The sequence below is a fragment of the Trachypithecus francoisi genome, unplaced genomic scaffold, assembly GCF_009764315.1.
Source record: "Trachypithecus francoisi isolate TF-2019V2 unplaced genomic scaffold, Tfra_2.0 Lachesis_group8, whole genome shotgun sequence".
Taxonomy (NCBI): Eukaryota; Metazoa; Chordata; class Mammalia; order Primates; family Cercopithecidae; genus Trachypithecus; species Trachypithecus francoisi.
This window is the reverse complement of record NW_022681473.1, coordinates 7,499,849-7,525,593: the sequence shown is the minus strand read 5'-3', so window position 1 is coordinate 7,525,593 and position 25,745 is coordinate 7,499,849. Positions and strand designations below refer to the sequence as shown.

The 25,745-nt window shown below is 53.2% G+C and overlaps 1 protein-coding gene and 1 long non-coding RNA gene across 8 annotated transcripts in view; one reads left to right on the top strand and one right to left on the bottom strand.

Moving 5' to 3' along the window:
- SPTBN2 (spectrin beta, non-erythrocytic 2) overlaps positions 1-25,745 on the bottom strand; it is a 43,864-nt gene that overhangs the window by 9,219 nt on the left and 8,900 nt on the right. For 6 of the 7 annotated variants that reach the window (XM_033204865.1, XM_033204870.1, XM_033204868.1 and 3 more), the window contains 18 exons: positions 21,791-21,942; positions 21,189-21,362; positions 20,286-20,377; positions 20,061-20,141; positions 19,627-19,742; positions 15,986-16,098; positions 15,651-15,838; positions 13,692-13,809; positions 12,930-13,088; positions 12,306-12,608; positions 10,468-10,621; positions 9,382-10,252; positions 7,053-7,190; positions 5,995-6,751; positions 4,869-5,071; positions 4,465-4,555; positions 4,100-4,246; positions 1,757-2,020 (listed from right to left, as the gene is read on the bottom strand). In XM_033204865.1, the coding sequence (XP_033060756.1) occupies positions 1,757-2,020; positions 4,100-4,246; positions 4,465-4,555; positions 4,869-5,071; positions 5,995-6,751; positions 7,053-7,190; positions 9,382-10,252; positions 10,468-10,621; positions 12,306-12,608; positions 12,930-13,088; positions 13,692-13,809; positions 15,651-15,838; positions 15,986-16,098; positions 19,627-19,742; positions 20,061-20,141; positions 20,286-20,377; positions 21,189-21,362; positions 21,791-21,942 (4,121 nt within the window). Of the gene's footprint in view, positions 1-1,756; positions 2,021-4,099; positions 4,247-4,464; positions 4,556-4,868; positions 5,072-5,994; positions 6,752-7,052; positions 7,191-9,381; positions 10,253-10,467; positions 10,622-12,305; positions 12,609-12,929; positions 13,089-13,691; positions 13,810-15,650; positions 15,839-15,985; positions 16,099-19,626; positions 19,743-20,060; positions 20,142-20,285; positions 20,378-21,188; positions 21,363-21,790; positions 21,943-24,085; positions 24,387-25,745 lie in introns of those variants that run through there. The other variant, XM_033204864.1, reaches the window with a different exon arrangement.
- LOC117080167 lies at positions 24,695-25,654 on the top strand. Its single transcript, XR_004435740.1, has 2 exons — positions 24,695-24,837; positions 25,476-25,654. It is a non-coding gene; the product is annotated as an uncharacterized LOC117080167 (long non-coding RNA).

The following is a 25,745-nucleotide window of genomic DNA, read 5'->3' as shown; positions in this document are numbered from 1 at the left end:
ACACAAGAGTCCAAGGGCAGGGGTTGAAAGAATCTCTATCGGATACTGTGCTTACTACATGGGTGATGGGTTCAATTCTGCCCCGAACTTCAGCATCACACAATATAACCTTATAACAAACCTGCACCCACACCCCCACATCTAAGACTGAGATTAAAAACTCCAGGGTAGTGTGATAACTGTGCCCGTTATCAACTCATTGTCTCTCCATCCCCAATCCATCGTGGCCCTGCTTTGAGACACTGGAACTGGTCTCTGGAAACATTCCTCCTTTACCAGCGGGCACAATCTAGGCCTTGTCAGCAGAGGGCGCTGGAGGGACACCACAATGCCTAGCAGATGAGGGGCATTCCACGGTTCCAGGGTCTTAATCTTATCTTTCTCCTACAGCAAAACTGTCCACAGTGCGCAAGAGATTTGGTGGCTCTTAACTCTCTGGCAAGTTTTGCTGCACTCCAGTGGCCACTTCCTGCTGGTCAGCCTTGGCTTGCTGGCTTCAGACCTGCTCTGGCCTGTGATACCCCAGCAAATTTCCAGGCCATGCAGTGGGCCTCTGCCCTCTCCAAGGAGGTCTGAGACTCAGCCATCTTGCTCCTTCCTGGGGTACTCCTCGACCCCAGAGGTGTCAGCTGCTCCCTACACTTCCCATTCTGCATTCTTTAGAGCAGGGACCAGCAAGTCCAGCCCACTGCCGAGCCTTATAAAGTTTTTATTGGACCACAGCTGCACCCACCCCTTTTTAAAAATTTTTTTGAGACAAGTCTCGCTCTGCCACTCAGGCTGGAGTGCAGTGGCACGGTCACAGCCCACTGCAGCCTCGACTTCCCAGGCTCAAGCAATCTTCTCACCTCAGCCTCCAGAGTAGCTGGGACTACAGGCACACACCACCACCACGCCCAGCTATTTTTTGTATTTTTTTGTAGAGATGGGGTTTTGCCATGTTGCCCAGGCTGGTCTCAAAGTCCTGGACTCAAGTGATCTGCCCACTTCGGCCTCCCAAAGTGTTGGGATTACAAGTGTGAGCCACCACACCTGGCCATACCCCTTATTTTACATATAATCCACAGCTGCTTTTACCTTACAAGGGCAGAGGTGAAGGGCTGTGACACAGACTTCATGACCCACAAAGCCCCAAATATTTACTATCTGGCGCTTTACTGAAAAAGTTTTCTGACCCCTGCCGTAGAGTTCTCTTTACTACCTTTTCCTAATTCACACTTCTTTTTTTTGAGACGGAGTCTCGCTCTATCATCCAGGCTGGAGTGCAATGGCACGATCATGGCTCACTGCAACCTCTGCCTCCTGGGTTCTAGCCATTCTCCTGCCTCAGCCTCCCAAATAGCTGGGATTACAGGCACGTGCCACCACGCCCGGCTAATTTTTGTATTTTTAGTAAAGATGGGGTTTCATCATGTTGGCCAGGCTGGTCTTGAACTCCTGACCTCAAGTGACCCACCTGCCTCAGCCTCCCAAAGTGCTGGGATTACAGGCGTGAGCCACTGTGCCTGGCCTAATTAATATTTCTTTTTACTGAAGTTCTCATCTTCAAATTATTAGTGGGTCTGTCTCCTAACTCTAATCCTGACTGTGACATATCCCTAGAGATTCTGATACTGGCTGCCCAGAGAAATGATTCTGGGAAATGCTACTGAAGGTGTTATCTGCCAGGCCTTAGCTGGCCTCCCAAATCTTGAAAGCTTTAGACCCCTTCCTTTCTTCTGCTATTCACCATCCCCATCAAAGGCCCACAGCACACCTGCTGCTTCTTGAGCAGGATGTTGACGCTGGTGAGGTCCTTGCCGTAGTCATCTGAGTGCAGCTGGGCCTGCAGGCTCTCCAGCCAGCTCTCCAGGGCACAGCAGCTCTGAGCAAACAGCTCAGCTCGGTTGGCATCAAAGAGGCTGCGGGCCTTGGCTTGGGTGGTGGTCTCCAGCTCGTCCCAGCGCCTGTGCAGGTCCCCCAGCTTCTCCGACACCAGGGCTTTCAGCTCTGGCTTCTCAAGAGTCAGCTCCCGCCCCTCCTGGAAGGCAGGACAGAGAACGTCAAAGTGCCCAAATTAGCTTGAACTTTAGAGGCTGAGAGCACGGGCAGCAGAGACCTGAAGTGTGGGCAATAATTCCAAGTCCTTGTGTGTTCTCATCGACACACTCTTCGCAGAGGTTTAAGATCCCTTCTAAACTGCTGTTCCCTCACCGCTGATGAACCCCACTCCTCCTTCAAGACCCAGCTCAAAGAGCATTTCAACGAGGAAGCCCTTTCAATCTCTCTTTAGTTTGGGTTCCTTGGTGCCTGTGGTTTCTGGCACCACACTGCACATTGACTTATTTGCCATCGTTTTGTATTTCTCAACTCATTACTCTTCACTTCATTGATAGCAAGTGAGTCCCACCTGGTTTCCCCACTTCTAGCTTTTCTGCTTGAGGATTTTTGCATCTGGGGTGGTGAGGCAAGTGTGCTCCCTTGAACTGTGTGGAAGGCAAATTGGAAGAGCCATGGAGTTAATGAGCCCAGAAGCAGCCCTCAACCAGTGACAGACAGGGAGCTGATGGATAAATATGCAGCATCCAAGTGCTGTGGCTGTGCGGGTGCTGTGTTCTGTGTTCCATCTACACCCCCACAGAGTGCCCCATGAGGGTTGGGCTCCCGCTGCCCATGGGGGTAACTGGCATGACTTCTGTCCCTTCTCATCACTCCATTCCCCTACTGATGCTTCCCGGGGTCACCTCCCTAGAATCATTGTTTCTGGGTCTGCTTCTAGGGGAACACAAACCCAGATACTGCCTTCAGGCCATTTTGCAGGTGGCTGTGGCTGTCAGGATGAAGAGCATCAAAGGCTAGCACTGCTTGGGTAGCTTCACAGCTTTGAGCACAATCCACACTTGGAAGCACACACATGTGGTGGTCAGGGTTTTCCGGGGCTTCTCTCCCACCTCTTCTTCCCTGGGGCCCTGCACACATTCTCTGCTGCTGCCAGACTGACTCACCCCCTTGCTCCCAAACAGGCACGGCCTACCACTGGTTTTCTGTTCAGTTTTCTCTACCTGGAAACATCTTTTCCTCAATATCTCCACTTGTCCAAATTCTACTCATCCGCCATGGACTGCCCTGGATGTTGCTGCTTCTAGAATTTTCATATCTCCTCTCTCCTTATTCCCCAGGCTTCAGCAGGGCCACTCTCACAGCACTCATCAGATTCTTCTCTGGATTCTATTTAGCTACCTGCGTATATGCCTCATATCCTGACGACAGCGTTATTCCTTCAGGGTGGAGCCTACCAGGGGATCCCTTTCGGACCCCACGCAGTGCCTAATACAATGCTTTGGATATAGTAGTACCAAGTAAATATTTGCTGAATGAATGGAAACAATTGAAAGCACACTGGTCTCCTTTTGTCCCAACCGTCATGCCCTTGGGGGAAGGAAAGTGTCTTTTCGTAGACCTTGCAGTGCCTCACAGACTGTTGAGCGCATATCATGTTCTATAGGGATACTTGCGGAGCAGATATAAAACTTTATATGTCCTTGGCTCTTGAGGAAGAGCTGGGTGGAAGAGCAAGAACCAGGGACAGCAAGACTCGAAAATAAGGACTGGCAGACTACATACAGCCCATGAGGTAATCTGGCCCACTGCCTGTTTTTACAAATAAAGTTTTATTGGGAAACAGCCATGTTCATTCATTCACCTATTCTCTGCGGCTGCTCTTGTCCTACAACGACAGAGATGAGCAGTTGTAGCAGAAACTGTTTGGACTGCAAAGCCTCAAATATTGACCATCCAGGCCAAGCCCTCTCCAGACAAGGTTTGCAGAGCCCACTGAATAGCGTCATCCTGCTTTGAACTCAGGAACAGTTACGGTGTTAAATCCAAGCTGCAGTTTGGCTACCTACTAATTTGTACTTTATCAAGGTTCTGGACTCACTGTCCCACTCTCTGTCTCCAACAAAGACGTTTGTTTCCCAGGCCATAACTTTCCACTGTGGAGCTGTGGCACCAGAAGCCCCACAATCTCTAACCATGACGAAAACCACGTCCTGGAGCCAGGCCCTCACCTGCACGGTGGGGGACTCTGCCCAGAGGCAGCCCCCACAGCACCACTCACCTTGTCCACCTTGTCCAGCCAGTCTTTGTTGGCAGCCAGCTCAGCCATGAACGCCTGGTGCTTCTGCCACTTGGTATGCAGGTTGCGGGCCTCGTCGTAGGACACGTCCTGGGCTGTTAGCATCTTCTCATCAATCCAGAGCTTCAGCTGGACCAAACATAAAACAGGGACAAAGGAGGGGGGCATTTCCCAGGGAGGGAAGAGGGGGGCATAAAAGCAGGGCCAGAGTGAGCCAGGAGAAGTAGGCACCTTGGGAAGAAGCCATGAAGGGGCTCAGTCTCTGGTGACCTTGTGCTGGACTTATTCTAGGCTCAAGGTGGGAAAGAGATGGCTAGAGAATATCCCGGAGCCCCAGGGAGCCTCACCTCGTGACAATCTTGCAGGAAATGCTGCTGCTCCCGGTTGTCCCGAAGACGGCCCAGAAACTGCTGTGCTGCATCTTGATTCTTCCTGTGCCTGGAATGACACCCTCTTGTGAAACCCTGGAATTTGCTGTGAAAGGGTTGTGACCCTTTGGCTAACCTAGGGGCCTTCATTTCTTCTAGGGGAATAACGCCTTCCAGGACCACGAGGTTACCTGGAATCCTGACTTCCTTTTGGCCCTGGTTGAGGGTAGAACCTCCCAGCCCTCTCCAACCACTTGGTTCTTCCCCTCTACTTCTCTGTCAGCTCCTACCCCATCTGTGCGTTTCCTGTGCCACATTCATCTTTGAGGCCACCCTGTTTCCCAGATTCCCCCCAGGACCCCTAATTCATGGACTCCTCAGACCTCCTCTCGATGGAGTCTGCCTTTTCCCGAATCTTGTCGGCGTGGATGTTGCCTTCAGACACCAGCTGGCGCCCAGCCTCCAGGAGCCCGTGGATCCGTTCCCCATTGGCGTCCATGGTGCTCATGAAGTCCTCCAATTTTTTAATGGCAGCATCAGCAGCCTGGAGTGTCCCTGGCATCTCCGTGTGAGACAGAACATATTCCTGTGTGGGAGCGGTGACATTCAGCTCGTTTTCCCCAGCACAATTCACCCCCTTAGGAGAGACCCACCCAGGGGCAAATCTGAGAGGTAGGGGCCAACCCACGGACAGGGAGGGTAGCCAGGAGAGCTCTGAAGACAGGGAGACTGCCAGCCAGCGTGGGAGTCTCAGAAAGTCACAGGGAAGCTGGGTGGGAAGGACTTTCCATTCCCCAGCCCAAATCCTGTTCTATCTCACTTCTAGCTCCTGATTCCATTTCTTTAACAGTTACATGACAAACTGGATTTTCGATTTCTCCTAAAGTCAGTTTTAGTAAATTATATTCACATCTTTTTCATTCCCATTTTTCTTTCTTTTTTCCTTTTCTGAGACAGGGTCTCATTCTATGGCCCAGGTTGGAGTGCAGTGGTATGATCATAGCTCACTGCAGCCTCAAACTCCTGGCTCAAGTGATCCTCCAGCCTCAGCCTCCCCAGTAGCTGGGACTACAGGCATGCATAACCATGCCCAGCTAATTTTTTTTTTCTTTTTGTAGAGATGGGGGTCTCACTATGTTGCCCAGGCTGGTCTCAAACTCCTGAACTCAAGTTATCCTCCTGCCTCGGCCTCCCAAAGTACTGGGATTACAGGTGTGAGCCATCCTGTCTGGCTCCCATTTTTCTTTATAAAAAATTCTTCTATTTTCTTAATTTTTTTTTTTTTTTTTGTAAAGACAAGGTCTTGCCATGTTGCCCAGGTTGGTCTGGATATTCTCAGCCTCAAGTGATCCTCCCACTTTGGCCTCCCAAAGTGCTGGGATTTCAGGCCTGAACCACTGCATAGCCCCGTTTTGCTAACATGTCCTTCCTGTCCATCCTGCTCCTTCACATTTCCCTGGGTCCCTACTTTGCTCTTCCTCCTGGTTGGGACTTTGCCCGGACTTTCACCTGGCTGCTGAGTACGCCCTCAGCCTGACGAGCATCCCGCAGGAATCCCTGGAAGCCGTGGGCCTGGGCCAGGCGACCTTGCCGGCTCTCCCACATTCGGCCCAGCTCCTCCCAGCCAGTTCCTAGGGCCTCCAGTCGCTGTCGTAGGAAGAGGCACTGGGGGTCAGCCTGGTCCCGGGTCACCTCCTCGCCCAGGGCTCGCAGCCGGCTGTACTCGCTCTGGGCCCGCTCCACCTCTCCCCGAAGGGCTGCGTGTTGGGCCAGGAGGGCCTCTGCCTCAGGCAGGGTGGCTGGCCCTTCTTCAGAGGCCACAGCAGTCTGAGTACGGCCTAGCCAGGCCTGGAAGTCATCCAAGCTGCGCAGGAAGTCCTGCAGCCGCCGCGCCTCCCCCAGCGACTCTTCTCGACGCCGCATGGTGGCCCTGAGGTCCTCCCAGCCGGTCTGCACTTCTCTGAGCCGGGCGTTGATGGCCGCTGCCTGAGCAGGATGGCCAGCAGCCAGGGCATTTGCCTCTCGAGTCAGTTCACCGACCCGGGCAGCAATGGCCTCCAGGTCCCGCTCCGTGCCGGCCAGCTTGCGCTGCAGGGCCAGCACCCCAGCCAGATCGTTGCCTAGGCCCTGGGTGGACTCGATGACCTTGGTCTTCTCTCTCATCCAGGCCTGGGTCTCCGTACACTCTAAGTGGTAGTTCTGGATGCTCAGGGCTGAGGTCAGAGCTGCCTTCTTACCGTCTGCCAGAGACCGAAACTGCTGCCACCTGAGAGCAGGGGAAAGGTTCAGCTTCTTGCCCTGGCCAGGCCTATTTGGAAGCTTTTTCCCTGCTTCTCTCTCCCTTGGTATCTCCCCTTGACTCCTCCCTTTCTGGCCAGCAGCTGCTTCAGACTACCTTGACTCCCTCTCTCGTCTCTTTGATCCTTTTTCCTTTCCCAACATATTCCAGACTGGTTTGCTTCCTCCTTGGTGGCCACTCTTCCAGGCTCTACAAAACTTGCCTCCCACTGCCATCCCCATTGCTTCATTTCTCTGTCAGTTTCCCAGTCCTGCCCTCCCAAGCCCACCTGTGGTTGAGCTGCTCCTGGGTGTTGACAATGCGGTCCTTGCCTGGGGGGCTGGCCTTCAGTAACTTCTCGGCAATGTTATTCACCGCGGTGATTTGTGCTGCAAGGGTGTTCATTTCAGGCTCCAGGGTCTCGAACCTGAGAGGGTGGAAGAGTCAGACGTGAACTGTGGGAGGCAGCAGCGTGCCCAGTCTACCTAAGTCCACCTCTCTTAGACACCCAGGAGGGTGTCTCCTTCACCAGGAGGCTTATCTGCAGGAGTCTCTGTGCCTCTCAGCCTATGAGGATCATAGTATCTGTGGGTCAAGGGAGGAACCCCCAACTCCCCCAAAACAAGCGGAATAACTATTATTGCTAGAACTGCTCAAAAGATGGTGAAAGGTAAAGGTCAGGAACATACATACAAGTCAAACTAGACCCTGGCATGGGGCAACCCTTTATCGGATCCTCTGAACCTCCTGGGACTTCCCCCTTAGCTGCCTATCTGGGTCTCATCCCACTCATATGTGTTAGAAAATGAAGTAATAACCAAAAATATTTGTCTGGGTGATAAAAATGTGAAGGATAACTTCTTCCAGGGATATTTTATGTTTTGTTTTTGTTTTTGAGACGGAGTCTCGCTCTGTCACCCAGGCTGGAGTGTAGTGGTACGATCTTGGCTCACTGCAACCTCTGCCTCCTGGGTTCAAGCAATTCTCTGCCTCAGCCTCCCGAGTAGCTGGGATTATAGGTGCCCACCACCAAGCCCAGCTAATTTTTGTATTTTTAGTAGAGACAGGGGTTTCACTATCTTGGCCAGGCTGGTCTTGAACACCTGATCTCATGATCCACCCTCCTCAGCCTCCCAAAGTGCTGGGATTACAAGCTTGAGCCACCTCGCCCGGCCGGCATCTTATGTTCCAATAGGGCAGGGTTTGCAAATGTTTTCTGTAAAAGGCTCGACGGTAAATATTATAGGCTTCATGAGCCATGCAGCTGCTGCAGCAACTATTCAGCCCTGCTGCTGTAGCCTGAAAGTAGCCATGGGCGATACGCAAAAAGAGTGTAGCTCTCTTCCAATAAAGCAGAAACAGGCAGCAGGCTGGATTTGGCCCACGGGTTGTAGTTTGTTAACCTCTACATTAGGATACCTTGAAAACTAAAAAAAAATCTTTAATTACATTTTTATTTTTATTTATTTATTTATTTTGAGAACTCTGTCACCCAGGTTGGAGTGCAGTGGCACGATCTCAGCTCACTGCAGCCTCGACCTCTGGGCTCAAGCAATACTCCTGCCTCAGCGTCCCCAGTAGCTAGGACTACAGGTGCCCACCACCATGCCTGGCTAATTAAAAAAAAAAATAATGTGTAGAGGTGGAGTCTCACTATGTTGCCCAGGTTGGTTATGAACTCCTGGACTCAAGTGATCCTCTTGCCTTGGCCTCCAAAAGTGCTGGGATTACAGGTGTGAGCCACCAGGCCCAACCTAATTACATTTTTTTAAACACCAGGAAATTGGATTACACATTGATCATAGATCATATCAAGAAATTCCTAATTTTGTCTATGTGACAATGGTTCTATAAAATTTTTTTAAGATTTATTATTGAATAAATGATTTGAAGATTTATTCTGTAAATAAAGCTATTTTAGTGTCTCTGTCTAAAAGGCTTATGTATAACTTCAAAGCCTCAGGTATTTTAAGTCCACACAGACAATTTCAAAATAATATATTGTAGGTACGAATGCTTCCTTGTATTTCTTTTTTTTTTTTTTTTTGAGACAGAGTCTCACTCTGTCGCCCGGGCTGGAGTGCAGTGGCAGGATCTCAGCTCATTGCAAGCTCCGCCTCCCGGGTTTACACCATTCTCCTGCCTCAGCCTCCTGCCACCTCGCCCGGCTAGATTTTTGTATTTTTTAGTAGAGACGGGGTTTCACCATGTTAGCCAGGATGGTCTTGATCTCCTGACCTCGTGATCCACCCATCTCGGCCTCCCAAAGTGCTGGGATTACAGGCTTGAGCCACCGCACCCGGCCCTTGCTTGTATTTCTTAAAGGGCGCACCCTGAAGAATGTAGGAGGGACATGCTAATATTGGGGATTTGCTTTTCAAAAGGGCAGAGAATCAAATCAAGCAAGATATTGGCAATGACTGAATCTGGGTGATGGGTGTAGAGAGGTTTGCGGTGAAATGTCTCTACGGTTAACATCTTTTGTTAAAACTAGAAATGGACAACCATTAAGACTCAAAGGGGTGAGGCAGGCAGTTTAAGGAGGGACTCACTACCCACATCCTGGCCCCCCACGCTGCCTCCCAAGGCCAGTCCCACTGGGAGCCTGAGGGGCCTACCTCTGCTGCACCACCTCCAGGTCCTCCAGGCGCTCAGGCAGGGCCAGCCCGTTGAGCCACTGCTCCTTCTCCTCCACCCAAAGCCCGCAGGCCCCGGCCTCACTGAGCATGGTGTAGAGCGCTAGGGCTGCCGCCAGGGCCTGCGCTCGCTCGCCTGCCCGGGCCTGCAGCTCCTCGTAGTGCCGCTCCAGGGTGGGCACCCGACCTTGCACCTCGGGCGTGCGGCTCAGTGCGGGAGGCAGGGCTGCTGCCTGTTCCCTCAAGGCGTCCAGGGTTGGCCGGTGGCTTCGGATCTCCTCCTCCAGGGCCCGATGCTGCCTGGCTAGAGCCTGCGTGGAGAACTCGTCGTGACCCAGCTCGGGGCTGGACACCAGGCGCAGTGCGTCTACCAACCAGGCCTCCATGTCGTTTGCATCAGCCTGGAACTGGTAGAGGCTGGCAGCTTGGGCCAGCCGCTGGGCACGCTCCTCAGCCAGGGCCTCTAGCCGCTCCCACTGGGCTTGGAGCTCAGCTGCACGGGCAGAGGCCTGGCTTGCCCCAGGGTGACCCTCGGCCACCAACTGCTGGCCCTGCTCCAGGGTGAGCTTCAGGGGCCCCAGCCGGCCGCTCATCTCACCCCGCAGGGCTGTGTGCTTGTTGAGCAGGCGGAGGACACCAGTCAGGTCCCGGCCCGTGTCGGCTGAGGCCAGGAGGTGCTGCTGCTCCCGCACCCAGGCCTCAGCTTCGCCCACCTCCCAGAGGAAACGCCAGAGCCGTCGTGACTCCTCCAGCCGGGACCGCCGCGCCGCTGCCAACTCGCACAGTGCCTCATAACTCTGCTCTAGCTTGGCTACCCGCTCTGACACCAGCTGCGGGTCGCAAGGTCTATACTCTGAGAAAGTCACAGGAGAGGGTCAGAGCTGCAACCCAGCCCTCCGGCTGCTCCCTGCCACCACACTCTCTTGGGCTTCCCACCTTGGCTCCAGCTCAGTCACCATCGTTTGGTCACCATCTTTCCTGTCCCCAGGTTTCCCAACCCTTCCACCTCGGCTCTTGATGTGCTCCTTCCCAGCCCCGCCCTCTCCAGTGCCTTCCCCAGCTTTTCACCTTTCCCTGGGTTGCAGAAGCGCAGGGCAGAGGCACTGACGGCCCGCACCCTCTCGGCCTGCACGGCGATGTCTGCCTCCACCAGCTCGTGCAGCTGCAGCAGGTCCTCCACTCCTGTCAGGTGCTTGCCCAGGTCCTGAGACTGCAGCCGGCCCTGCCAGGCACACATGGAGTGCGGATGCCCGCCTGAGCACACACGCGCTAACCTGCTGTGTTTTCCTTCCAACCTCTCTGTGGCTCCAGGTGTTGCACCCAGGTGAGAAACCTGATTGCTCACATACACTGAGATACCCCAGTTCTGCTCTGGCACCCCGACCTCCTTATCCTTATCCTTAACTCTCCTGCTGTGGAACAATGTTCTAACTAACTCCTGCTCTTGGAAGCTTTGCTGTGACTAATCTTCTCAGCCTCAGAATCATTGACACCCTCCTGTCACCACTGTTCTGCCCCAGCACCCAGCAGCCTTCCTTCCACATCTTTCCCCAATCCACCCTCCTGGCCACTGCCCGCCTGGGAGACGGCAGCAACCCTAACAGGTCTTGCTCTCATGCTGCCTGCCCACAGGCCTTCTTCAGAGTAGCCAAAGTGACCTTTTTACAAACGTAAGGTACAATGAAGTCTCTACCCCTCTCAAAACCTTTTAATCACTTTTTTATTTTTTGAGATGCAGTCTTGCTCCCATTGTGCAGGATGGAGTGCAGTGGCGCAATCTTGGCTCACTGCAACCTCCACCTCCCGGATTCAAGCAATTCTCCTTCCTCAGCCTCCCGAGTAGCTGGGATTACAGGCGTGTGCCACCACGTGTGGCTAATTTTTGTATTTTTACTAGAGACGGGGTTTTGCCATGTTGGCCAGGCTGGTCTCGAACTCCTGACCTCAGGTGATCCACCCACCCTGGCCTCCCAAAGTCCTAGGATTACAGTGTGAGCCACCTTGCCTAGCTGTGTTTTTTTTTTTTTTTTTTTTTTTTTTTGAGACTGAGTCTTGCCCTATCACCTAGGCTGGAGTGCAGTGGTACAATCTCGGCTCACTGCATCCTCCGCCTCCTGGGTTCAAGTGATTCTCCTGTCTCAGCTTCCTGAGTAGCTGGGACTACAGGCGCCCACCACCACACCCAGCTAATTTCTGTATTTTTATAGAGATGGGGTTTCACCATGTTGGCCAGGCTGGTCTTGAACTCCTGACCTCAAGTGATCTGCCCACCTTGGCCTCCCAAAGAGCTGGGATTGCAGGCGTGAGCACCGTGCCTGGCCCCTTCAAATCACTTTAAAGGATCCATGTTACTTTGAATAAAATCTAAACTCCCTGACCAGGCCTGTAAGGCCCTAATGGGCTGGCTGTGCCCTCCCAAATCTCAGTCCACGGCCCCCACTCCTCATGCTCACAGCCCACCGGCCTTCCTTCTGATCCTGAACACACCATGCTGGTCCAGGCTGAGGGCCTGTGCCGGCTCTTCCTTCTGCCTGGAACGTTCTCTCCTGAGAGCTCTCTGTGCTGGTTCTTGGCACTATTTTGGTCTCGGCTTAAATGGCATTTTCTCAGAGGCCTTATCTGACCAGCTCCTCACGCCGCCCTGTTCCAGATTCATCAGTGGTTTTATGACCCCTGCTCTTTTGTTTATGGAAAGGTCCGTGAGTTTTGTCATCAGCCTCCTCCATCTAGAACATGAACCCGGTGTGGACAGGGCCCTGTTTACTTTGTTCACTGCCACTGGGGTCAGGGCCCTGTGCTGGTTCACACTCCACGGAGACTGGCCGAGCAGACAGGCAAACGCATCCACTGTGGGGCCCCCTCAACTCTTGATCACCTGTACCCCACCCAGCACGCCTCACTGATACCTTCATCTCTTCCATCCAGTCCATGAGGTAGAGCAGGTCCTGGAACACCTTCTGCAGCTCCAGGTTGAGGAGGAGCCGCTCCCGCCGGGCGGCCACCATCTGCCTCAAGAAGTCCCAGAGCCGTGCCACGTTGTGCTGCCGAGCGGCGATACGCTTGATGTCGTGGTAGCGCTCGGCGGCCAGCTCTGCAGCCACGGCGTCCACCGCCTGCACCCGGCCGCTGTAGGCCACGATGTCCGTCTCAATGGCTTCGTGCTTCCGTACTGCTGCCTCGACAGCTGCCAGCTCCAGCCCAAAGTTGTCCTGTGTCGGGGGCAGGGAGAGGAGGTGTGGGGACCAAGGGACAGTGCCTCTGCCGGCTCCTCTGTCCTGCAGAGCACTTGGGCTGCAAGACCCCAGCTCCATGTGGTGGCTCTAAGTTCCCTCTCTATCCCACCCCCATCCTGTTTCACCAGCACTCTCTTCTGTCCCAGCCTCTGGCCCCTTGCTCCCGGACCTCTAGGCCTTTTTACCCAGGTTACGGATTTCGTGTTTCATTGTCTCTCCAACCCACGGGGCTTCTTATCCACCCGTCTCTCTCCCAGTTCTGACCAGCCTAAGCATCCTAGGAGCCTCTAGTCCTACCTGGGACACGAGGCGCTGGTTCTCGCTGAGCCAGGTCTCCCGCATAGCAGCCTTGCGGTCGAAGCGGGCGGCCAGCTGCTCCAGCTTCTCCTGGCGGATGAGCTCGGTGCGCAGGGCCAGCTCACGCTCGTGCTCTGCCTTCTCCAGCCGCTCCCAAGCCTGTGGGGTGGGGACAGAGTCAGTGGAAGGGACAGGGCGGGGGGGGCTCAGGGGGGCTGGAGGCACATGGTAAGTCCCATGGAAGCTCGGTCTAGTGGATCCGTGGAATGCAGTGGGTGAGACGCCTGGGTGTGGAAACAGGAAACAGGGCAGCACTGGGAGTCTGTGACGCTATGTAGAAGCTTCTGGAAAAGGACTGAAGGGAGCGGGAACAGTGGAAACCATCTGATTCCTTTGTGTTGGCAGGACTGTGTGCAAACCTTATTTTTACTTTTAGTCATCTTACAACATCGTGAAAAAAATAAAAGGAAGGGATAGTGAGTTGGGGACAGGTGGAATAAGCTGAGGGACTTGGGGCATAATTTCCTTATGTGACCTCGTATGGAGAGTCAGACAAAGGAGCAGGGAGCCATGTGCCTGAGAGGACGGGAGAATCACACCTGGCACAGTGTGGGCAGCTGGGCGGAGTGCTCGAGTTTCAAGTTGGGGCAGCAGATAGTAGAGTTTGGTGAAGGTTGAGATGGCCCCGGGTTTGGGGATGTGTGCAAGGCGTCTGGGCCAGGCGCTACCCTGAGGGTGGGTGGCCTGTGGGCAGCCACAGACCTTGTTGATGTCCGAGATGAGCCGGCCCTCGCGGGGCGTGTAGACCTTCTGGTTGTTGGCCCGAAGCTTGCTCTGGATGGTGAAGAGCAGCACTTCCAAGTTGCCTTTCTCGGTAAACCTGAGGCAGGAGGCCAGGTTGGGGTCAGAATTAAAGCCCATGAGGGTCACAAGGACTCTTTCCTCTTCAAAATGGCTGTCCTCTGTTGCTTTTCTTCTTACAAAAGTAATACAAGCTCTTTACGTGGAAACCAGAAAATACTGGCGAACCAAAAGAACATCATTTTATTTTATTTTGAGACAGAGTCTTGCTTTGTCACCCAGGCTGGAGTGCAGTGGCACAATCTGGGCTCACTGCAACCTCTGCCTCCTGGGTTCAAGCCATTCTCTTGCCTCAGCCTCCTGAGTAGCTGGGATTACAGGCGCGTGCACTACCACACCTGGCTAATTTATGTATTTTTAGTAGAGTCGGGGTTTCAAATTCCCGACCTCAAGTGATCCACCCACCTCAGCCTCCCAAAGTGCTGGGATTACAGGCGTGAGCCACTGTGCCCAGCTGAAATAATTCTTTTTTTTTTTTTTGAGATGAAGTCTCACTCTGTCCCCCAGGCTGGAGTGCAGTGGCACGATCTCGGCTCACTGCAAGCTCCGCCTCCCGGGTTCCCGCCATTCTCCTGCCTCAGCCTCCTGAGTAGCTGGGACTACAGGCGCCCGCCACCGCGCCTGGCTAATTTTTTGTATTTTTAGTAGCGACAGGGTTTCACCGTGGTCTCGATCTCCTGACCTTGTGATCCGCCCGCCTCGGCCTCCCAAAGTGCTGGGATTACAGGCGTGAGCCGCCGTGCCCGGCCTGAAATAATTCTTTTATAACCTATTTCCCTGCTTATTTTTCATGAACATTTTTCCACGTCAATAAATGCATTTCTTTAATGTCATTTTCAGTGGCTGACCCGTGACTTATTTTTCTTTTATAGTGGTTGTGTTGATGAACATCCTTGAAGCTACATCTTTGTTTAATGCCCAGAAGACGACTTCCTAGGTTAAAGGGTACACCTTAAATCATTCCCTGGAACGTATAGAAACAGTTGTTTCTGGACTAATATTAGTTTCAGAGCTGATATATATTAATTCCCAAAGAACTCCATGACAGCATAAACACAGACATTTTGGCAGGTACTGAACAGAATTGCCTAAGAGCAATCACATACTTGGAACAGTTAATTGCTAAAATATTGAAATGATAAGAACCTCTGCAATTCTCACGTTACCAGCCACACCCACGTTGCCGGTTATGACCTGCCTGTCAGGTCCAGTCCCCTCTATCTTATGCTGGGATTGGGTTGCCATGACACCCTGATCAGTAATCTTATCTGATGGATTGCACTGACTCAACACACCATAGCAATCATTTCCACAGCATGTTTTTTTGTTTGTTTTTTAAGATGGAGTCTTGCTCTGTCACCCAGCCTGGAGTACAACAGCATGATCTCAGCTCACTGCAACCTTTGCCTCCCAGGTTCAGGTGGTTCTCCTGCCTCAGCCTCCTGAGTAGCTGGGATTACAGGCATGTGCCACTATCCCCAGCTAATTTTTTTGTATCTTTAGTACAGACAGGGTTTCACCATGTTGGCCAGGCTGGTCTCACAACTCCCGACCTCAGTAGAGATGGGGTTTCACCATGTTGGCCAGACTGGTCTCGGTGATCCATCCGCCTTGGCCTCCCAAAGTGCTGGGATTACAGGCATGAGCCACCATGCCCTGCCCACAGCATGATTTTTAAAAATGGCTAATCATTAAAAAAAAATTATTTTGTATCAACTACGTTGTTTGGATGCTTCTGGCGTGGGAAATCTCTACTGCACTTATGTACTGCCAAATTTCCCTCCCTGAAGGTTGTGCTAATTTAGGCTTCCTCTCGTGGGACCACAGCTCAGGGCAGGGTGGGGCCCCAGGGACACCTACTTGGGTGGCTTCTCCACGGTGCGGTAGGAGTTGAAGGACTGCAGCTGGTTCTGGACCCCACTCAGGGAGTTGGCCAGCTGCCGGTCATTGAGGGTCACAATCGTTTGCTCGATCCACTGCAGCAGCTCCGAGGCCAGGGACTCGTACTTCTCCACCAGGCGCTCTGCCTCCATGGCATGGTCCAGCACCTGGGAGGCAGAAGACAGGGACATGACAGTCCCAGCCACAGGGTCCCTGGCCCAGTCCTGCAGCTCCACCCTGCCCTTGCACTGGGGGAGTAAGACCCCTCAGCCGGGTCTCCTCTGGCCTTTATGGGTACTGCCCATGGACAGTACCTTGCCAATTCTCTTGCCTTCCACTGCCAGGGCCTTCATCTTGGAGAAGTAATGGTAGTAAGTAGCCACATAGGTAATGATCGACTTCTCATCTGGCTGGTCCACATTCACATCTGCAAGAGAGGACCATTTGGGTCAGGCCTCCCAGAAGTACATCCACAACTTGCATCACCTACCCCAAACCCTGGGCCTGCCCAGTCCTCCAAAGCTGACATCTCTCCATCCCCTTTTAGAGCAAAATGACAACTTGGCCATTCAAATGAAAAGGGCACCAAAAGCTCACCTTTTTTCCCTTCTGGAAACAAGAAGGGCCCTCCAAGCAGAGCACAAACTCCAGAAGGAGGCTTTTACCCAGAGTTCCCCATGGAGACCAAAATTAGTTGTTTGGGGAAGAAAAGCAAGAAAAGAAACAGCATTGCTATGTGGGGATGGATCACAGCCTTTTAGGCTGGAACAATGTTTAAGAAGTCAATGGAGGCCAGGCGCGGTGGCTCATGCCTGTAATCCCAGCACTTTGGGATGCCGAGGTGGGCGGATCACGAGGTCAGGAGATTGAGACCATCCTGGCTAACACAGTGAAACCCTATCTCTACTAAAAATACAAAAAAATTAGCCGGGCATGGTGGCGGGCGCCTGTAGTCCCAGCTACTCGGGAGGCTGAGGCAGGAGAATGGCGTGAACCCAGGAGGCAGAGCTTGCAGTGAGCTGAGATCCGGCCACTGCACTCCAGCCTGGGGGACAGAGCAAGACTCTGTCTCAAAAAAAAAAAAAAAAAAAAAGTCAATGGACTGAGGGGCAGCAGAACAGAAGGTATGAACTAAGCCTCCTGAACCTAAGATGCTCAGAGCGATGGGCCCTGTGATCCCCGCAGCTCAGTGGGGACAGAGGCCAGCTCTCAGCACCATCTCCAGGTGTGCTCACACTGTTTCTAACCTCAATCCCAACCTCAGCTGTGGGCCCAAGGAGCGGAGTGTCTTTCAAGCCGAACTGGCTTCTACCACACAACCGAGGCTGACTGTAACTTGCAATCTATGGGTTCTCTTAAATAGGCCAGATTTTATCCTAAAGGTAAGACTATGAGACTGGAAGCCTCTTGCCCATTTCTGGAAACACACAAGCAAGCAGGAGCCACTGAAGTCATCTCGGAAAGTTACAGAATGCTTAGCTTTATTTCCAGGTTCTGAATTACAGCCATGCTGCCCAGAGGCTCTCCAAGGAGCACTGCATGAAGCCTATGTCTGTTGCTAGCTCACTGACACTTGTCATTCTGGAGTAAAAGGGTCCAGGTGATAGGGCTACAGGTAGAATGGAAAACAGGGAGAAAATGGCCAAGACCAGCGAACATCCACCCAGTGAACTTTAGGAGCACCTCCAGCAGGGGAGTCACTGGGCCCTTCTCTCCTCCCTGTTCTGGCTGCACCAAGATTGGTCTCCACTCTCCCAGGGGCAGCAGAGGAAACAGGCTCTGGAGCGAAGCTGCCTGAATGCCAATCTCAGCCCCATCTGCCGGAGGACTTGGGCAAGTTGCTTACCCATTATAGGCCCCCATGGTCTCTTCCATGAACTGAGGATAACAGTACTGATTTCAAAGGGGTACTGTGAAGATTAAAGCATGTCAAGCGCAGAACCAGGTACCAAATAAGAGAAAAATCGCAGTCGGGTACAGGGGCTCACACCTGTTATCCCAGTACATTGGGAGGCTGAGGTGGGCGGATCACAAGGTCAGGAGTTAGAGACCAGCCTGACCAACATGGTGAAACCCCGTCTCTACTAAAAATACAAAAACTAGCCAGCCTGGTGGCACACGCCTGTAATTCTAGCCACTCGGGAGGCTGAGGAGGATAATTGCTCGAACCCAGGAGGCGGAGGTTACAGTGAGCTGAGATCGCGCCATTGCACTCCAGTCTGGGCAACAGAGAGAGACTCTGTCTCAAAAAAAAAAAAAAAGAGCCCAATCGCTGTTACTGATCTCATCTATCTCGTCAGCATTATGACCAGAACCACAGGAACCAATCAGCAAGGTCAGCTGACCACAGGCCAGTTCTGGGTAAGAGTGGAAGGTCATGCAGCTTAATTTTTTTTCTTAAAAATTTGTTTTAAAAAAATAAAGACAGGCCGGGCGCGGTGGCTCAAGCCTGTAATCCCAGCACTTTGGGAGGCCGAGACGGGTAGATCACGAGGTCAGGAGATAGAGAGCATCCTGATTAATACGGTGAAACCCCGTCTCTACTAAAAAACATACAAAAAACTAGCCGGGTGAGGTGGCGGGCGCCTGTAGTCCCAGCTACTCGGGAGGCTGAGGCAGGAGAATGGCATAAACCCGGGAGGCAGAGCTTGCAGTGAGCTGAGATCCCGCCACTGCACTCCAGCCTGGGCGACAGAGCGAGACTCCGTTTCAATAAATAAATAAATAAATAAATAAATAAATAAAGACAGGTCTTGCTGTTGCCCAGGCTGGAGTACAGTGGCCTTTGACAGGTGTGATCCCACTACTGATCAGTGTGGGAGTTTTGACCTGCTCCATTCTGACCTGGGCTAGGTCAGTCCTCCTTAGGTAACCTGGTGGTCCCCTGAACCCAGGAGATCACCAATGCTGAACTTAGTGTGGATACCCAATCAGCATAGCCCACTGCAGCCTAGAACTCTTGGGCTCAAGTGATCCTCTCACCTCAGCCTCCCTAGCAGCTAGCACTACAGGCAGGTACCACCATGGCCAGCAACACGTAGCTTAATTTAGAATCCTAGAATTTTAGAAGAGCCCTTAAATAGACCAATTCTCTCTTTTAAGACATGAGGAAACTGAGCCACAGAGGCCAGCCACTGGCTGTACGTCACAGAGCTCCTGTGTGCTCTGCCTGGGACACAACCCATGGCCCAGCGCTCTTTCTGTCACTGGGCTGCCCTTCTTCCGACCCACAGTCTTTTGTTAAAAAAAAAACTGAGAGCCGGGCGCGGTGGCTCAAGCCTGTAATCCCAGCACTTTGGGAGGCCGAGACAGGTGGATCACGAGGTCAGGAGATCGAGACCATCCTAGCTAACACAGTGAAACCCCATCTCTACTAAAAAATACAAAAAACTAGCCGGGCGAGGTGGCGGGCGCCTGTAGTCCCAGCTACTCGGGAGGCTGAGGCAGGAGAATGGCATGAACCCGGGAGGCGGAGCTTGCAGTGAGCTGAGATCCGGCCACTGCACTCCAGCCTGGGCGACAGAGCGAGACTCCGTCTCAAAAAAATAAATAAATAAAAAATAACTGAGAAATGATTTTCATACCACAAAATTCACCCTTTTAATGTATATAATTCAGTGGTTTTCAGTGTAAAGATGTATTTTTTAGGGGGAGGGGTAGTCATGGGGTCTCAGTATGTTGCCCAGGCTGGTATCAAACTCCTGGGCTCAAGCGATCCTCCTGCCTTGGCCTCCCAAAGTGCTGTGTGTGAGCTCCCACGTGGTTTTCAGCATATTTACAAGGTTGTGTAACTATCACCACTTTCTAATTCCAGAACATTATCTTCCCCCACCAAAGAAGTTCCTGTATCGGTTGGTGGTTACACCATGTCTTCCCCCTCTGCGGCCCCTGGCAACCACTGGTCTACCTCCTGTCTCTACCCTACCACCTCTTTTTCACCTAGCTCTGGCCCCACCTTCAGGATCCAGCAGCTTGGTAAGTCCCAGTTCCTTTTCAGCCAGATTGAATGCATTCTGCAGATTATAGTGTGCATTACACTTCTTCAGAGACTCAAAATCCAGCAGGTCTGGCCTGGGTGGGGAGGAAAGACAGAAGGGATCAGAAACATGTGAGATCTTAAAGAGGAAGAGGAAACCCACACCAATCTTTATCCCTAAGTCACCGACCCAATTTTGTCCAGAAGTAGGCATCCCAAACCCACACTGCTGCTCACAGGCCCTCCCCATACTGCCTCCCCTGCTTCCCATCACAAGCGCTCTGTGTAGTCCTGCACCCCCACGTTCTGGTTCTGCTCCGAGTGCTATCCCTTCCTTCTGACTGCTATGCAGCTCATCTCATCTCTGCCTCCACATGTGCAGCCCAGGTCATTAGCTGACCCCATCTTCTCACCGGTGTTTATGCACAATGGCGTTGAAGGCTAGTCCATCTCTCCAGCTGGTGGTGAAGTTGTGTACATTGACGTTGGGATAACTATAAACAGAGATTCGGAAAACGGTGAGTAGGGCTGAGCCCTGGTCTGTGATTCCAGGGCAGTCACCAGCTCATGGTTCCTGGAGCCCACCACAGCCTGGGGGTCACTGACCCTCCAGTGCCACATGCCCAGGGCATCCTCACCCTGCAGTCTTCATCTGGCACCACAGAAGCAGGGCATCCTTGGCTGACTTCTTCTCCTTGTTGTCTTCTGTCTCCACACTGATGTCTTGGATCTAGGAAGGAAGCAAGCAGGGCCCTCACTCCCTGGACAGGAACTCCTGGTGTTATCAGAGATGCTCAGATAAATGGCAGGAAACTACTCTTTAGACTGTGGTAACGGGGTGGACAGGCATAGCCTGAGGTCCTTTCAACCTAGGCCAGGGACCACAGAACACTGGGTGTAAGGGGTTTGAGGCAGCAGATTAGGGTAGGATGCTGAAGAATGGATGTGTCCCTGAGTTGAGGTGCTGGTCCCTCCAGGTGGGGAACTGCAGGCGGAAGAGTGAATATTTTCTGAGACTGGCTCTCCAAGGTGTCTAAAAGCTGGCTTTCCAAAGTGAAGCCGACAGAACCCGGGAAGGAAGGGGGTGATCAAGAATGCTGTGATGACATGAGGACACTGGGGCATGGGAAGCAGGAGGGTGACTGTTCCACTGGGGTTTATTCCAGCAGAGTTTATGGCAGGGGATTGGGGCCAGTGACCAGACCCTCTAGAAGTTCCCAAACCCCTTGTGGTGAAGGACCAGTTTGTAAAACTTCCAGTCCCTCGTGGACCAACCTGTGGTCCTACTGCACATGACCAATACACAGACCAGGGCACAGGGAACTTGCCACAGGGGTTTGACATTCACCCACGCTGGTTTCTACCCTGTTGAAGGAGGGGAGTCCACTGATCTGGTGCTTGGATAGTGCCGCAATGGCAACTGCTACATAAGGCTCTAGATCCTCCGTCTTTGTGTTTGTTGTGTCACGGGCCAGCAGGAACGGTCTGTGGTACAGAACCAGGGCAGGAACCACACCCTGTGTGATAGTGTGCTGGGGTACCTGGAATCGAAGGATGATGGTCCAGACCAGCCCAAGGGTCAGTCGGTGGTTTCCGTCCACAATGTCATGGGAGCCCATGTTTTCCAAGTGCACTTTCTGCTCCTTGAGGAACTGCAATGCCTTGTCCACGTTCTCCAGGCAGTGGATCCGCATGCGGCCCTTTGTGGGCTTTGGCTGTGGAGGGACGGGGGCAAAATGGCACGGGACTGTGGGCTTCCACCTTCTTCCCCAGCCTTCCCAGGGCCCAGCTTTGCACACCTTTCCCATGACCTACCTCAGGAACACGTGCACAGCCCCAGGGCTGGAGCCAAAGCTGAGGTTACAGATGAGGCTTGGGCAGATTAAGATTCCCAAGGGAATTAATTGCACCCAGAGTAGGTGGAAAAAGAAATGTTTTCAATGGGGCCACTGTTCCTGTCTCCACGAAGCAATGCTCCTATGTAATCCAAGTGGCAAAGGCACTCGAAATGAACCCATCCCCTGAGCAGAGGGAGCCACTGCTTCCCGCCCTGTGCCGTCACTCTCTCTGAGGGCTGCTCCTCCAGCTGGTCCCCTTGGACACTTTTCTGAGGCCCCCTCTTCCCTTCATGACCACAGCTCACCAGTGTCTCTCCCGAGAGCACCTCGAGGAGCCTCAGCAGGTTGCGTCCATCCCGGAGGTCGCTGTACAGGTCCCCCACCCGGCACGTGACCCGGGCCAGGTGCGAGTTTACCCACTTGGTGAAGGTTTTCTTCTGTACGGCTTCTCGTTCATCTGCAGTGGCAACATGGGGTTATTTCTGTCCTTCGAGTTCAGCATGCCTGCTTCTAAACACCAGTTGGCAGGGGTGGGGGATGGAGGAGCCTGAGAGATGGGAAGCGGGGTCCTCCAAGGAGGAGGAAGGGAAGGAAGATGACCAGGAGGAAAGCCCGTAACTTAGAATGAGCTCATAAGCAAGATAAAGAAGAAAGATGAAAGACAGAAAACAGGCTTTGAGAAGAAAGGATGAAGACCTCGGAAACCGTGGGACATGCAGGGAGGGGCTGGGGTGGGGCAGTCGTGTAAGTGGTGGAACACTGGTCAAGTGACTTCATCCATCAGAGCCCCAGTGTCCTCATCTGTAAAATGGGAACATCACTTTCTACTTCAACAGGTCATTGTGTTGATTAAATGAGATAAGGTATATAAAACACCTAGTTGGTGTCTGGCACAAAACGGCTCCTTGGTTAGCTGCTGTTATAAAGTGGTGTGATCTGACCTGAAGGAGAGCAAGAGCTGCCCAGGCCGGTGGGAGGTATGGCTGTTCTCTTTTGGTTGTGGACAAAGGAGAGGGTGTGGGCTAAAATCATAGCAGCGGCTCTTCCAAGCGGTCATTAGGACTTGATGGTATCGAGGCTGCAGGCCTCCTGAGTCAGCTTACTGTCCTTGGATAACTTAAAAGAAAAGGCAGCCTCCTCTGTTTTGGGGGTTGGGAACGGTACGTTCAACAGGCTGCAAGGGGATCCAGTTCCAGGACATAAACACCCCATTGCTCAGAAGAACAAGATGTTGAGAGTTGGCAACTGGGAAAACAGTGAGGCCAGGAAACATGGGGGAAAAAAAGCCAGGCAGAGTTAGGCACCAATCTCAAAAAAAAGTTAGGCAATGCCCTGCTGCCCAGCTCACAGAGGAGGGGAGCCACTGAAGAGGGGAAATAAGTACTAGGTTCCACAGGAAAATAAAAATTAAGAATGTTCTAAGTGACAAAGTGAAAGCATCAGAAGCTGCTCTGGTGATGAGGATTTCTGCCACTTCCCCACAGAGAAGCCCTGTGCAAGGACCCAACCCAAGTGGCTGGGGTCTGAAGAGTCACTTTTGCTTCCGTCTCAGCACCAGCATCTCAGACACCAGAAAGACTCATCCCTTAATCTCACATTCCTAAGCACCTCACCCATAAGACACAACAACACACCCACGTCGCTCCCTGTCTCTTACTTTCAGCCACTATACCGGCACAAAACCTGGGGTCCTAATAACAACATGGGATGGCCCCATGCTCTCCAGCACCTGTGAAACCAAGGGTGCCTTGGGGCCTCCCGGCAGGTCTACAGGCCCCATCTGAGCCAGGAGGAGCCTGGGTCACAGGCCATCACTGGATCCAGGGGGACTGCCCTGCTGCTGGGCACCCTGGGGTGAGACCATTTTGGCACACAGGCAGAAGACACAGAAGTAGTGTCAGCTAGGAGGAAAATGGGCAAAGTCAAGCACGAGAAACCAAGTGTTATGTCACAAGACGCCCACAGCATCTCTAGATCCTTACACACACACACACACACCAGTGATTCCCAGAAACACACCCAAGCACTTGTGCCAGAGTGAACACACACCTGCGCACACATCTACCTGGGCCTGTTTGCACAGATCCTCTCCTTCAAGACACTCCCTCTGCTTCCACATACACTGCCCCCTTGCACACATTCAGACGCACACTCAGAAGCGTGGAAAACACAATCTCCTGGTCCCGGGGCCTGGCTCACCCTTACTCCTCCCCTAACTGTCCTGGCTGGCGCTCCACCGCCAGATCCAGATCCGCCTTAGAGGCACCGTTCGGGCCTTCCCGGGTGCTGGCGCCCCCGCGCCCCCCAAGGCTGTTTGCCTTTGCTCCATGCAGCACCCCGAGGCCCGGCAGTCACACGCACCCATGTCATCATACACGGTCCCTGCCAGTGGGTCCAAGCCTTTCCCCATTCTGTTGACATCTGTGTATTTTCCAGCCTCTTGTAATTATCCCCTCTAAGCTGCATCACGTTGTCTCCCAACACAAACACTGGAGTCACACTGTGTCCCGTGCTGGGTCCTCAGCTCCGGCCACTCTCCCCACACCCAGGTCCCTCTGGCCCAGGTGCAGTCGTCCCCACAGGGGGCCCCTGGGCCTCACCTTGCAGCTGTTTGAAGCGTCCTTCCAGCACGCTGGCATACTGAGCAGGGTTGATGAAGGCAGCTGGTGAGAGCAGGAGGCCCCCGGGGTTCTGGGCCCCTTCCACAGCCTCATAGTAAAACTCGCCGGCCTCGTGCAGGCCGTTCCTGTGCACCCTGTTCACTCCGTTCCCATTCATGCTGCCAGCTGCTGGCTACAGAGCCCAGGGCCCAGAGTCCATGCTCCCCGCCGGCAGGGGGCCAGTTTCTGTTCCCCAGTGGAACCTCAGGCTGGACTCCAGGGTCGGGGGATTCAAGAATGGTGGGAATTACAAGGAGCGGCAAAAAGAGTTATGGGGTGTCCCGAGCTCCCGAGACAGAGAGTGGGGGCACGCCTGGCTGCAGCGAGAGGGGACAGGCGGCTCCAGACAAACAGGTTAGACAGTGTCGGGGAGGGGAAGGAGGCGGAGCGTGGCTGGCGGGGGCAGGGCCAGGCCCTGCGGGGCGGCGGAGGAGGGCACTGCCAGCACCTTGGAGACCCGCCCATCAGGCCCCAAGTTACCTAAGAATACGCAAGATCCACGAGAGGGGCCCCCCAGTGCAAACTCCTGTTTCCCAAAGGTTTGCAGGAACAGCGAGGGCCACCCCTCTCTGCGTGACTCTGGGAGGTCCTTTTCCAGGATGTGTGGGCTTTGAGCCCCAGCTCAGAAACAGACAAAGAGAAATCCGGAAATGAGGAGATCCTCAAAGAGGAAAGGCCAGGCACCGTGCGAGGTACTTTCTTTTACTCCCTTGTCTGTGAAATGGGCACTGTTTCTACCTTTCCACCTGTTTACCACCACCTCCAGTGCCAGCTCCTTCCCTGCCCTCCGGCCCACTAGGGCCATCCTCCACTAGGCCATCCCAGCCCCCAGACACCCTGCTGCTGGGCACATCTACCAGGCGCTCTTCCTCTCGGCTTCAGCGTTTGCCACGTGCAGCCTACACTTGCCCTTCCCTGTCTTCATTGTTTATTTGACACCTACTGGCTGGAGACATAGTGCTAGGCAAAGCCCATGCAGAGCTGCCTCTTCAGGGAAGCCCAGTTTAGTGGTGGAGATAAACACCCAATGAGAGCACGAGGTCGCACAGATGTGTGCACAGACACAGTGACAGTCCTGGGTGGTCCGAGTTATGTGCAGCCAGACATGGTGACAGTCCTGGGAGGCATGTGTCCTATGTACACAGGCATGGTGACAATACTGGGTGGCACTTGTCATGTGTGCAAACATGGTGGGTGGCACATGTTGTACACACATAGACATCATGACAGTTCTAGAGGCTACATGAATCCAAAACCAGAGTGCCAGGAATATTTCCCCCAAACATGACATTCTCCATAACCCACACCTTCTGTCTTCTCTGATGTATAGACGCACTGGTAGGAGCGTTTCACAGCCGGCCTGAAGACCCAACCAGCAGGACAGAGAAGCCCAGGAGAAAATGAGAGGGGGTCCCAGGAAGCTATGGCTGCCACAAGGGGGTCCTCAGACTGGTGCTGAGCTGGCTCAAAAGAATCACTTGGGGAGCTTTTGAAAAACCCTGAGTTCTGGACCAAGATTCTAATTTTCTGCGTCTAGGGAGGGGCTTGGAAACCTGTATTTGTTTAAAAAAAAATCCCTGGGTGATCCTGTAAAACATGT